We start from the raw sequence: 12,555 nt of genomic DNA, 5'->3' as shown, positions 1-12,555 counted from the left end.
TACTACCTTTTGGACCTGGTTGAATGATAACTCATGAACTACATTTATATATATTTTTCAAGTATATTTAAACATATTTAAACTTGTTAGGAAAAAATAAATGTATTATATGTTATGTATTTATTTTTATAATAATATCAGTAAAGAAGATTCAATTTTTCTCGTATCATTGTTATATTGATAACATATACTTTGAAAACTTTGTACTTTTTTTTTTTTAACCACATTGGAGTTAAGCTAATGCTAACTATTAGCATTAGAAATGCAGCAAAACAATAAATGTATTATATGTTATGTATTTATTTTTATAATAATATCAGTAAAGAAGGTTCAATTATTCTCGTATCATTGTTATATTGATAACATATACTTTGAAAACTTTTTATTTATTTTTTTTACCACATTGGAGTTAAGCTAATGCTAACTATTAGTATTAGAAACGCCGCTAAACAATAAATGTATTATATGTTATGTATTTATTTTTATAATAATATCAGTAAAGAAGATTCAATTTTTCTCGTATCATTGTTATATTGATAACATATACTTTGAAAACGTTGTACTTTTTTTTTTTAACCACATTGGAGTTAAGCTAATGCTAGCTATTAGCATTAGAAACGCAGCAAAAACAATAAATGTATTGTACAACAATTGAAATAACCATATAATCCTTTTTACAATAACATCAGTAAAGAAGGCTTAATTCTTCTTGCATCATTGTTATATTGATATTATTACTTAATGTAGAATCCTATTTTAAATCGGCTAATGCTAACTATTAGCATAAGAAACACATTAAAACAAAATATTTATTTAAAATATATAATTAAAAAAACATCATTTTTTCATAATAACATCAGTACAGAAGGCTAAATTATTATTGCATTGTTGTCATATTGATATTACTACTTTGAAAGAACCTAGAATCACTTTTTTCACAAGCTAATGCTAACTATTAGCTTGGGAAACACAGCAAAACAATATATATCTATTGTACCACAAACAAAATAACCACCTTGAAATGTAATAATAACATGAATATTACACTAACATGTCATTTCATACTTACTTTTAATTCATTTGAACAAGCTGTGAGCAGGCAGAGACTAGCTAACTAGCTAGCCAGTTAGTTAGTTAGCGTAACTTGGCTCTAAAAGTTATACAGTACATAGATCAGCCAATCAGAGGACTGGAAATATCTGAACTTAAAATAAATAAATGACTCTTTTAGAAAAAACTAAAATATATTTGAAGCTAATGGAAACATATCAGACCAATCAAAATAGTTAATGGATGATTTTTACAATTCAAAAGTTTTCTTTTTTTTTAATTGTAATTTTATTGTAGCATTGAACATTTATTTTTAAATACATAAACTCCATAAGTTGTATGTTGAAAATTGAATTGGTTTTTTTAAAAATAATTTTATTAAAACAATTAAAGAAAATAAAAATCTAAATTAACGTTTCTTTTTAATTGCATTATCTTTTCATCTAATAATTCAAAATACACTTTCCAAATTATTATTATTATTATTATTATTTTTAAATTTGTAGCCTTTTAAATTAAATTAAATTAAATTAAATTAAATTAAATCTATATTTAAAAGACATATATGAAGTTGGCAAATTTTGCTAAAAAATATTGAATCAAATTATTATTTTTTTTAAGTATACAATGCTTATAAAAAAAAATTAAATATATTTTTTAAACATTTAAAAAAATGTCCATGTTTCAAATGTTAAAGTGAACCATTTAATATTCTAATGACACTGATATACTTCCATACCGAAAACACACTAAAAATGAAAATAAACAAAAGTATTTTAAGGTTTCAATTCCATGGGGTTTTGGGTCAAAAACTGAACTGAAAATGCATAGATGTGAAATTTCTGCTGAAATAAATACACAACAAATACAAAACTTCAACATAAACTACACTAAATAGCAAAATACTACATCATTCACAGTAATATTCTATGGAAACTTCTTGCCAGAAAAGGTCAAAAGAGGAGAACGTGCGTCATCGTGTGGACAAAGGTCTTCATGAAAAAGTCACTTCCTGTTACGTCTGCAAACATCTCACCTCATGACTCTTCAGACAAACGATCATTTATTCAACGAATCAACGCATTTCATGAGCAAACAAAACATTATTGTATATCGACTCTGCTTAATGGCGGCTCAGCGTGTCTCTGATTGCACTTCAGTGGAGGAACAAAGATCTCCACGAGGAGCCCGAGGCTGATGTTCCTCAGACACTTTGAATCGACCCTGATTGACACGTGGAGCCACTGATGTTGAAGAACTGCCTTCAGTGCTTCAGTGTCTCGTCAGCCATGGGCTGAAGTACTGGGAAGTACATTATAATATATTTACTTCTGCTCGCCCGGAGTAACTTTTACGTGGAAGATGGTTCTCGCCGGATGAAAGGAAATAAATGAAATTAAATGAATGAATTGGGTTGGAAATAAAAGTTGGTTTGGTAAAATAAAATAGTTGCTCTTTTTACTTTTACCACTAATTCTACCACTGCTTTTACTAATTATACTTATACTACTTCTGCTTCTACAACTTCTACTTATACTACTACTTTTACTACTTATGCTATTTATACTTTTACTACTTTTTCTACCACTGCTTCTACTAATAATACTTATACTACTAATTCTACAACTGCTTTTACTATTTATACTTATACTACTACTAATTGTACTACTTCTACATATACTTTTAATACAAATTCTACTACTACCTTAACTACTTATACTTATACTACTTATACTTATACTACTTATACTAATACTTTTACTACAAATTCTACTACTACTTTTACTACTTATACTTATACTACTACAACTTTTAATACTTATACTTTTACTAATAAGTAAACCACCTCTTTTACTAATTGTACTAACACTACTTCTACAACTTCTACTTATCTACTTATGCTTCTACTATAACTACTTATACATTTACTGTTTCATACTAATGCTTCTACTACTAATACTTATACTGCTAATTCTACTACTGCTTTTACTACAATTTTTTCTTATACTTTTACTACTAATTCTACTACTATTTATACTACTTACACTTATACTTTTACTACTAAGTATACTACTAATTGTACTTCTTACACTTATACTAATTCTACTTATACTTTTACTGCTAATTATACTATTACTTATACTACTTACACTTATACTACTAATTATACTTATACTTTTACTACTAATTATACTACTATTTTTAGTACTTACACTTATACTTTTACTACTAAGTATACTATTAATTGTACTTCTTACACTTGTACTTATCCTACTTATACTTTGACTACTAATTCTACTTTTACTTATACTACTTACACTTATACTTTTACTACTACTTCTACTACATATTCTACTTATTTGTACTACTAATTCTACTACTGATTCTACTTATGCTTGTAATACTAATTCTACTATTAATTATTTTACTTAAACTTATCCTTTTACTACTAATTCTACCACAAACACTTCTGTAAGAAAGTGTTATTTATATTGTCAATGTCTTGATATCATGTTATGCAACTTTAAATAAAATTGAATTCAACTTGACAGAAGAATGTGTATAAATGATTTATTATGCTCCAGATTCTTAGGGTTCAAAACGACACAGTCGTGCTCTTCAAGGTAAGTCGTGTAACTGGAGTCTGGTCAGGAAGTCACTGAGGAAGACCCCGGCCACCAGGACCCCCAGCATCAGCAGGACCGCGAGACCCCGTCGCAGGAGCAGCTGCTGCGAGGACAGTCGAAGCTCCAGCTCGGACGCTTCTTCTGGTTGAAGGTGCTTCTGGTTCTCGGCGCTTCTGTCCTCCAACCAAGAGATGTTCTTCTCCGGAACCTCCACCTTCGCTCTCACCAGAGCCTTTTGAAGCAGACGAGTCGTGAGGGAACATCTTGAACATGGTTCTGTCTTCAGGTCTCACCTCTTTAGTGGCTTTTTTCCAGTCCAGCTTCCAGAGGAACACTGTGAAGAACATGGACTGAGCCACCACAGAGATCAGAATCCCAGTCCAGAATCCTGTCAACACATCATGAATAAAACATATAAAATATATTCCTGGTTTTATTGATCTACCCAAGATTCCCATGTTGGTCAGGAACATCAAGGGTAAACCGATCGGGAGCCCGATCAGGTAGAATCCCAGGAGACTCCCGGCAGCACCGATGACTTGTTTGCCTGCTCCCCGGACGATCCCACCCGTGACGCCCTGAGGATCAAAGCTCTTTATCATCAGGCTTTAAAATAAGACAAACGTGTAACCATAGTTACCGCTAAGGCCTCGACGACATGCGCCACGCAGTATATTTTCATGATATCGGACACACGATGTATTATGTCTCTGTGAAAAACACATTATTTAAGCAATTTAGTTATTATTTTTATAATATTTTCTGTGTATTTTCCTTTAATTTGAACCTTTGTAACAATGTATGTCAATATCCAGTAACCTAAATATACAGTATAATACAGTATATAGTATATAGTATAGTATAGTATAGTAAAAATAAATATATAAAATTTTGTTTCCATTTAATTCTTATTAATTATGAAATAATATGGTTAAAAAATATACACTACATTTGATCGTACAATATTAACAATTAAACAAAATATTTAAAAAATAAATCTATATTATGTTTATGATGAAAAAGAAAATAGTAACAAATATTTTCATTTTGTTTCCATTTACTTTTTCTTTTCCAAGTAATGTAAAAAAAACGCAAATATTTAACCAAAAGACTTAACAAAATGCAAATACATTTTTTTTAAATATACAGTTATTGTATGAGAATAAATAGACGAAATAATTGGAAATAATTATTCTTATTAATTTCCAAATAATATAAATGTAAAAAATACACGATAATGTTTGCAACAAATTGTAGTTTAAATTTACAGTATAAATAAGTAAATGATGAAGAATACATGGAAATAAATGTGTTAATTCTGATAACAATTGTTTTTTCTTGTTGATTTTCAAATAATTAGTGAAAAATACACAATAAAATTTATTGTATGGAAAAAAAGCAAAAAAAATCTAGATTGAGTTTATGATGAAATAGAAAATAAAAACCAATACGTTATTTTTGTTTCCATTTACTTTTTCTTTATAATTTCCAAATAATATAAATGTAAAAAATACACAATAATATTTGCAACAGATTCTAGTTTAAATATACAGTACAATTAAGTAAATACAAGACACTTATAATGAAGAATAAATGGAAATAAATGTGTTAATTCTGATTCCAATTGGTTTTTCTTGTTGATTTCCAAAAAATAAATGAAAAATACACAATATTATTTGATCGTATGAAAAAAAAAGAAAAAAATCTGGATTTAATTTATGATGAAAAATAAAATAAAAATATATAATATGTTATTTTTATTTACATTTACTCTATCTTCTTAATTTCTAAATAATTAAAAAAAAACGGTACTATTTAATCAAAAGACATGAAAAATGTTTTACTTTCCTTTCTATTTACATTTTATTATTAATCTAAAAAAATATATATATATATACACTAACATTTGATCATATGAAGTTAATTTTTTTCAACAAAATCTAGATAAAATTTATGATAAAGATTAAATAAAAATACACGTTTTTGTTTCCATGTACCCTTTCTTATTAATAAAATAAAAGATATTTAATAAGATAATTGAAATATAAGATATATAAAATAATATTTGATCACATGACAAAGAAGTACAAGAAAATCCAGTTTTATCACACAGTATATGACGTAAATGTACAAATCCTTCCATAAATAAACAAGTAATTGACACAAACTTCTCTGTGGTGAAAATGTAGCCGATCACGTTCTGAGTTGCAGCCAGAAAAGTTCCGATCAAGCTTGAGGCGAAACCTGGAGCGACAGTCGAGGAACAAATGAACAAAAAAAACAACATTTAAAAAACAAAAAAAGTGACAATAATGTGTACGTACACATGCACAGGACAGCAACTTTGGCAGAGAGTATTGCTTGTTGTGTGTTTCCAGCACCGAGGGCGGTTCCGACCCGAACACTGGCGGACACAGAGAACCCTGAGGTCACCTGAGAGGATTGAACAGGTAACTTGTAAATAAACGTGGAATTATAAATATATAAATTAACACTAATATTTGATCGTAACACATATTTAATGCAAAAAAAAAGAAGAAGTTTTAAATATACACTAAATGTTACAAATATTTGAGAAACAATTAATTAAAAATATGTTAATTTTGTATATTCATTTCCAAATAATATAAATTTAAATGATACACTAACAATTGATCAAATCACATAAAAACTATAAATAACCTGTTTGAATATACAATGAATCTAAAAAACGTAATTATAGTTTGATTGGTCATTTTTTTAAATACTTATTGTTTGAAAGAAGTCAATATTTTTACACAATAATATACACAGTGACTTAATCTTGTTTTAGTTAAATTGTTAAAAAGTAGATTTGACGTTGTACTTCTCGTTCTTTAAAGTAAAGATTGTGAATTTTCATTAATTGTTGTAAAATGAAATTTGAAAGTAGAATAATTATTCCGAGGTCGAAAGTTCGAAAATAAAAAAATAAAAAATATATCTAAATGTAGTAGAAATAAAAATAAAAATAGATATATAAATATAGTAAAAATAAAAATAAAAATAGATATATAAATATAGTAAAAATAAAAATAAAAGCGAAAATAAAAGTAAAAGTATAAATAAAAAGTAAAAAAATAATTTAAAAAATAATAATAATAAAAAAGTAAATATAAAAGTAAATGTAAAAATATTAATATATATTAAAATATTTAAAACGTTAAAATTAAAATTATAAAAATAAAAATAAAAACAAAAACAAAAATAAAAATAAAAATAAAAATAAAAATAGTAAATAAATAAATAAAATAAAAATACATTGAAAAACGTTTGTTTTCAATTCCAAATATTATAAATAAAAAGTATAGACTAAAAACAAAAGCAAATAAAAATGCAACAAATTTAATTTTTTAATTAATTTTAAATAAAATAAAATTTAACATAAAAAAAGAGAAACGTTTTTATATTGGTGTTTTAAAAAATACAAATAATAGTAACAAGGGCCACAATTGGTTAAGGTATATGGAAGTTACTGTATGAAAAAAAATACATGTTAATACATTTATATATTTAGTTTTCAAATATTTATCTTGTTGAAATGTTAATCAATGAAACCAAAATCATATTAAGAACTTTGCTCTTAAGATTGTCTGTCGTTTTTTAAAGAAAAAAAAAATACTTACCTTAAATCTAAGTTTTAAAATCTTAGATTCACAGATATTTTGTGTTTCAAGCTAAAATAATATAAGTGTAAACGAGTATCCTGTAACTGCTGCTCTCTACCAGCAGGGGACGCCGTTTGTCGCAGCTCCACTCACCACGTAGACAATGGCGAGCAGCTGGTAGGCGATGGACTGAGCCGCCAGTTCCTCCTCGCTGAGGAGACCCGCCAGGACCCCCGCCACCTCGTAGAGCCACCACTCCAGACAGTACATGACCATGCTGGGGATGGCCAGGTTCAGGAAGGGGCCCCACTCCTGGACGCTGTCCCACGACCAACCTGGGGGCCGACAACACATATATACTTGAATTTTATATTTCATTAATGGCTTTTCTCACCGTCCCAGGTGTCTTTATGAAGTCCTCTGGCGTAGATGTACATGTAGAGAAACGCCGCCGAAGAATACTGGGAGATGGCGTTAGCAGCCGCTGATCCTCTGGAGAAGAAAAACACGAGTTAAAACTTTATTAAAATGCAATAAAATGACAAATAGTGAGGAAATGACGGGTCGTTGTTTGAATGATATAAAGATGTACAATTTTTTGTTCATTAATAGTGACTGATGTGTTGCTATTACGCTGCTAAATGTGCTAGCATGATCCTAAAGTTATTACGAACTTGTCGTAATATTAAAGATATCGCTCTCAAATGTAACTTCCTGTTTGTGTTTTTTTCATTGAATCTTTTATTTGAGTTAATATTTAATATATAATATAAAGCTAAGCATTATTTTGTTTATCAATCGTGACTAATTTGTTGCTATTACGATGCTAGATGTGCTAGCATGATGCTAAAGTAATATTTAGTCGTAATATTTAAGATGCCGCTCACAAATGTAATTTCCTGTTTGTCTTTTTGTCATTTAATAATCTTTTCTTTGAATTTATCTTTAATATCTAAAATATCTAATATAAAGATGAACAATATTTTGGGCTGTTGTGAAAGTGTGTTTCCCCTCTGGGGATGAATAAAGCTTTTCTATTTCTATTTCTATTTATTAATCGTGACTAATTTGTTGCTATTACGCTGCTAAATGTGCTAGCTTGATGTTAAAGTTATTACGAACTTGTCGTAATATTAAAGATGCCGCTCACAAATGTAACTTCCTGTTTGTGTTTTTTTTCATTTAATCTTTTATTTGAGTTAATATTTAATATATAATATAAAGCTAAGCATTATTTTGTTTATCAATCGTGACTAATTTGTTGCTATTACGATGCTAGATGTGCTAGCATGATGCTAAAGTAATATTTAGTCGTAATATTTAAGATGCCGCTCACAAATGTAATTTCCTGTTTGTCTTTTTGTCATTTAATAATCTTTTCTTTGAATTTATCTTTAATATCTAAAATATCTAATATAAAGATGAACAATATTTTGCTTATTAATCGTGACTAATTTGTTGCTATAACGATGCTAAATGTGCTAGCATGATGTTAAAGCTATTACGAATTTGTCGTAATATTTAAGATGTCGCTCACAAATGTAACTTCCTGTTTGTCTTTTTGTAATTTAAAACTCTTTTCTTTGAGTTTATCTTTAATATTTAATATAAAGATAAACATTTTTTTGTTTATTAATCGTGACTAGTTTGTTGCTATTACGATGCTAAATGTGCTAGCTTGATGGTAAAGTTATTACGAACTTGTCGTAATATTAAAGATGCTTCTCACAAATGTGACTTCCTGTTTGTCTTTTCGTCATTTAATATTCTTTTCTTTGAGTTTATCTTTAATAACTAGCATATCTAATATAAAGCTTAACAATATATGTTAATCAATCGTGACTAATTTGTTGCTATTACCACGCTAAATGTGCTAGCATGGTGGTAAAGTTATTACGAACTTGTCGTAATATTTAAGATATCGCTCTCAAATGTAACTTCCTGTTTGTGTTTTTTTCATTGAATCTTTTATTTGAGTTAATATTTAATATATAATATAAAGCTAAGCATTATTTTGTTTATCAATCGTGACTAATTTGTTGCTATTACGATGCTAGATGTGCTAGCATGATGCTAAAGTAATATTTAGTCGTAATATTTAAGATGCCGCTCACAAATGTAATTTCCTGTTTGTCTTTTTGTCATTTAATAATCTTTTCTTTGAATTTATCTTTAATATCTAAAATATCTAATATAAAGATGAACAATATTTTGTTTATTAATCGTGACTAATTTGTTGCTATAACGATGCTAAATGTGCTAGCATGATGTTAAAGCTATTACGAATTTGTCGTAATATTTAAGATGTCGCTCTCAAATTTAACTTCCTGTTTGTCTTTTTGTAATTTAAAACTCTTTTCTTTGAGTTTATCTTTAATATATAATATAAAGCTAAGCATTATTTTGTTTATCAATCGTGACTAATTTGTTGCTATTACGATGCTAGATGTGCTAGCATGATGCTAAAGTTATTACGAACTTGTCGTAATATTTAAGATGCTTCTCACAAATGTAACTTCCTGTTTGTGTTTTTTCCATTTAATCTTTTATTTGAGTTTATTTTTAATATCTTCAATATCTAATATAACGCTAAACATTATTTTGTTTATTAATCGTGACTAGTTTGTTGCTATAACGATGCTAAATGTGCTAGCTTGATGGTAAAGTTATTACGAACTTGTCGTAATATTAAAGATGCCGCTCACAAATGTGACTTCCTGTTTGTCTTTTCGTCATTTAATATTCTTTTCTTTGAGATTATCTTTAATAACTAGCATATCTAATATAAAGCTTAACAATATATGTTAATCAATCGTGACTAATTTGTTGCTATTACCACGCTAAATGTGCTAGCATGGTGGTAAAGTTATTACGAACTTGTCGTAATATTTAAGATGTCGCTCACAAAATTAACTTCCTGTTTGTCTTTTTGTCATTTAATTATTTAAATTTGAATTTATCTTTAATATCTAACATATCTAATATAAAGATGAACAATATTTTGTTTATTTATCGTGACTAATTTGTTGCCATAGTGATGCTAAATGTGCTAGCTTGATGCTAAAGTTATCACAAACTCGTCGTAATATTTAAGCCGCTCACAAATGTAACTTCCTGTATAACAGTCCTTAGATATTTTTTTTCTTTATTTTTTTTCACTTTTTCAATGCTTGAATATTAAGAGTTTTTGACAACAAACGTGTCAGTATATATATAAAATAATTAAAAAATATATAAAGCTCAACAATTTTATGTTTATTAATCGTGTCTGATTTGTTGCTATGATGACCGTAGACGAGGTTGGTTGCAGGGGATTAAGGATGCAGTTTCAGTGAAAAATAGATCAGATTGACCAAAAATATCTTACATTTAAGATAAGAATTAAGAGAATTATGGAATTATTTTGGCAAAGAAGAACAAACTCAAGAGATAATTTAATCAAAAGTTGGCCCCTTGTGTGTCCGGTTACTTACGCGACCCCCATATCCAGAACACCGAGGAAGACGTAGTTGACGATCACGTTCAGAACATTCCCGGCGGCCCCACAGATCACCTGGGGCCACATGATGCCCTGAGAGCCATAAAGTTACTACGAAGCTTCAGGCCTTTAAAACATGGAGAACAAACCTGGTTCTGAAGATACCGAGCAAGAAGCTGGTACATGAAGGAAGCCTGGAGAGTCCAATGTATAGCAGTATGTCAGTGCCAATATTACATGGACGAATTTAACTTTTCAAATGTAAAAACTTTTTGTTATTTAAATTTTTTTTTTTTTAAGTAAATAAATTAAATATATATACATTCTATCTCGAAGGGTTGAGTTTTTGAGTCATTTAACTCAATAATCTGTATATTTAAGGTTCAATTTGTTCAAAATATAATAAAAAAATATATTTAATTTTTCTTTACACATAGAGTGAAATATTCCAATTCCAATTAATCCAAAATAATTGTTCTAAATTCAATATTGTGATGTTCTACAATTAATTCTACTACTTATTCTACTCCCACTACTTCTTCTACTTCTACTACTAGTTCTATTTCTACTATTAATTCTGCTACTAATTCTACTACTTCTACTACTACCTCTACTACTGCCTCTACTACTTCTTCTATCTCTACTTCTACTAGTTATTCTACTAGGTACTACTTCTTCTACTTTTACTACTACTTCTACTACTATTTCTACTATTAATTCTACTACTTATTCTACTCCCACTACTTCTTCTACTTGTACTACTAGTTCTACTCCTACTATTAATTCTGCTACTAATTCTACTACTTCTACTACTACCTCTACTACTGCCTCTACTACTTCTCCTATCTCTACTTCTACTAATTCGTAATGTTTCTGTCGCTCTTTGACTTTTAATCCACGACGTCACGTGATCAACATTTTCATATTGAATTTAATAGGCTACGAATTAAATAATATTGAATATTGAAAAAATGTTTTCAAATTATGCGAACTATAATATCAAAATTCTTTTTTTTTTTAAATTTGTTTAACAACTTCAACAAATTCAACCTTTCGATAAACAAATGATAGAATTCAACTAGAAAATATGCATTTCCAGATGAAAATGCAGTATGAATGCGGAATCTGTAAACGGAAATGCTTGAAAGTATTAGTATTTAAAGTAAAACATGTCTGGAAACAGTTGATATTATGTAATAGAGAAGAAAGGCTGATTTGACAATGTTGAAATAAAGTGAGAAAGGTTGAGAAAAAGAAAAGAGAAGAAAAGGGAGAAGAAGAAAAAATAAGAATTTTTAGTACAAGTACAAGAACTAGAAGAAGAAGTAGTTGTGGGAGTAAAATAAGTAGTAGAAGTAGAAGAAGTAGGAGTAGAAGAAGCGGAAGAATTAAAAGTACTAGTAGAAGTAGTAGAATAATTAGTGTTATAAGTACAAGTAGTCGTAGAATTAGTAGTAGAAGTAGAAGAAGTAGGAGTAGAAGAAGTGGCAGAATTAAAGTAGTAGTAGAAGTAGTAGAAATAGTAGCAGAAGTAGAAGAAGTAGTATAATTATTATTAGAAATATACTAAATAGTAGTAGAAGTAGTAGTGGTAGTAGAAGAAGTAGTAGAATTAGTATCAGAATAGATACTATTAGAAATAGTAGTAGAGTTAGAAGTAGTAGTAGAAGTAGAAGAAGTAGTAGAAGAAGTAGTAGCTAGTAGAAGAAGTAGTAGAAGTAGAGATAGGAGAAGTAGTAGAGGCAGTAGTAGAGGTAGTAGTTGAAGTAGTATA

The 12,555-nt window shown here is 28.4% G+C and overlaps 1 protein-coding gene across 1 annotated transcript in view; it reads right to left on the bottom strand.

Moving 5' to 3' along the window:
* Positions 1-3,607: 3,607 nt before the first annotated feature.
* LOC148065925 (multidrug and toxin extrusion protein 1-like) overlaps positions 3,608-12,555 on the bottom strand; it is a 13,343-nt gene continuing 4,395 nt past the window's right edge. The window contains exons 6-15 of the mRNA XM_087807311.1: positions 10,931-10,975; positions 10,777-10,874; positions 7,698-7,795; positions 7,457-7,638; positions 6,002-6,110; positions 5,846-5,921; positions 4,318-4,387; positions 4,123-4,255; positions 3,971-4,065; positions 3,608-3,909 (exon numbers count right to left, since the gene is read on the bottom strand). Of these exons, the coding sequence (XP_087663437.1) occupies positions 3,670-3,909; positions 3,971-4,065; positions 4,123-4,255; positions 4,318-4,387; positions 5,846-5,921; positions 6,002-6,110; positions 7,457-7,638; positions 7,698-7,795; positions 10,777-10,874; positions 10,931-10,975 (1,146 nt within the window). The 3' untranslated portion in view covers positions 3,608-3,669. The remainder of the gene's footprint in view (positions 3,910-3,970; positions 4,066-4,122; positions 4,256-4,317; positions 4,388-5,845; positions 5,922-6,001; positions 6,111-7,456; positions 7,639-7,697; positions 7,796-10,776; positions 10,875-10,930; positions 10,976-12,555) is intronic.

This window comes from Callionymus lyra, chromosome 14, assembly GCF_982586985.1.
Source record: "Callionymus lyra chromosome 14, fCalLyr1.hap1.1, whole genome shotgun sequence".
Classification (NCBI taxonomy): Eukaryota; Metazoa; Chordata; class Actinopteri; order Syngnathiformes; family Callionymidae; genus Callionymus; species Callionymus lyra.
The sequence above is the reverse complement of the archived record's forward strand: the minus strand, read 5'-3'. Positions and strand labels throughout refer to the sequence as shown.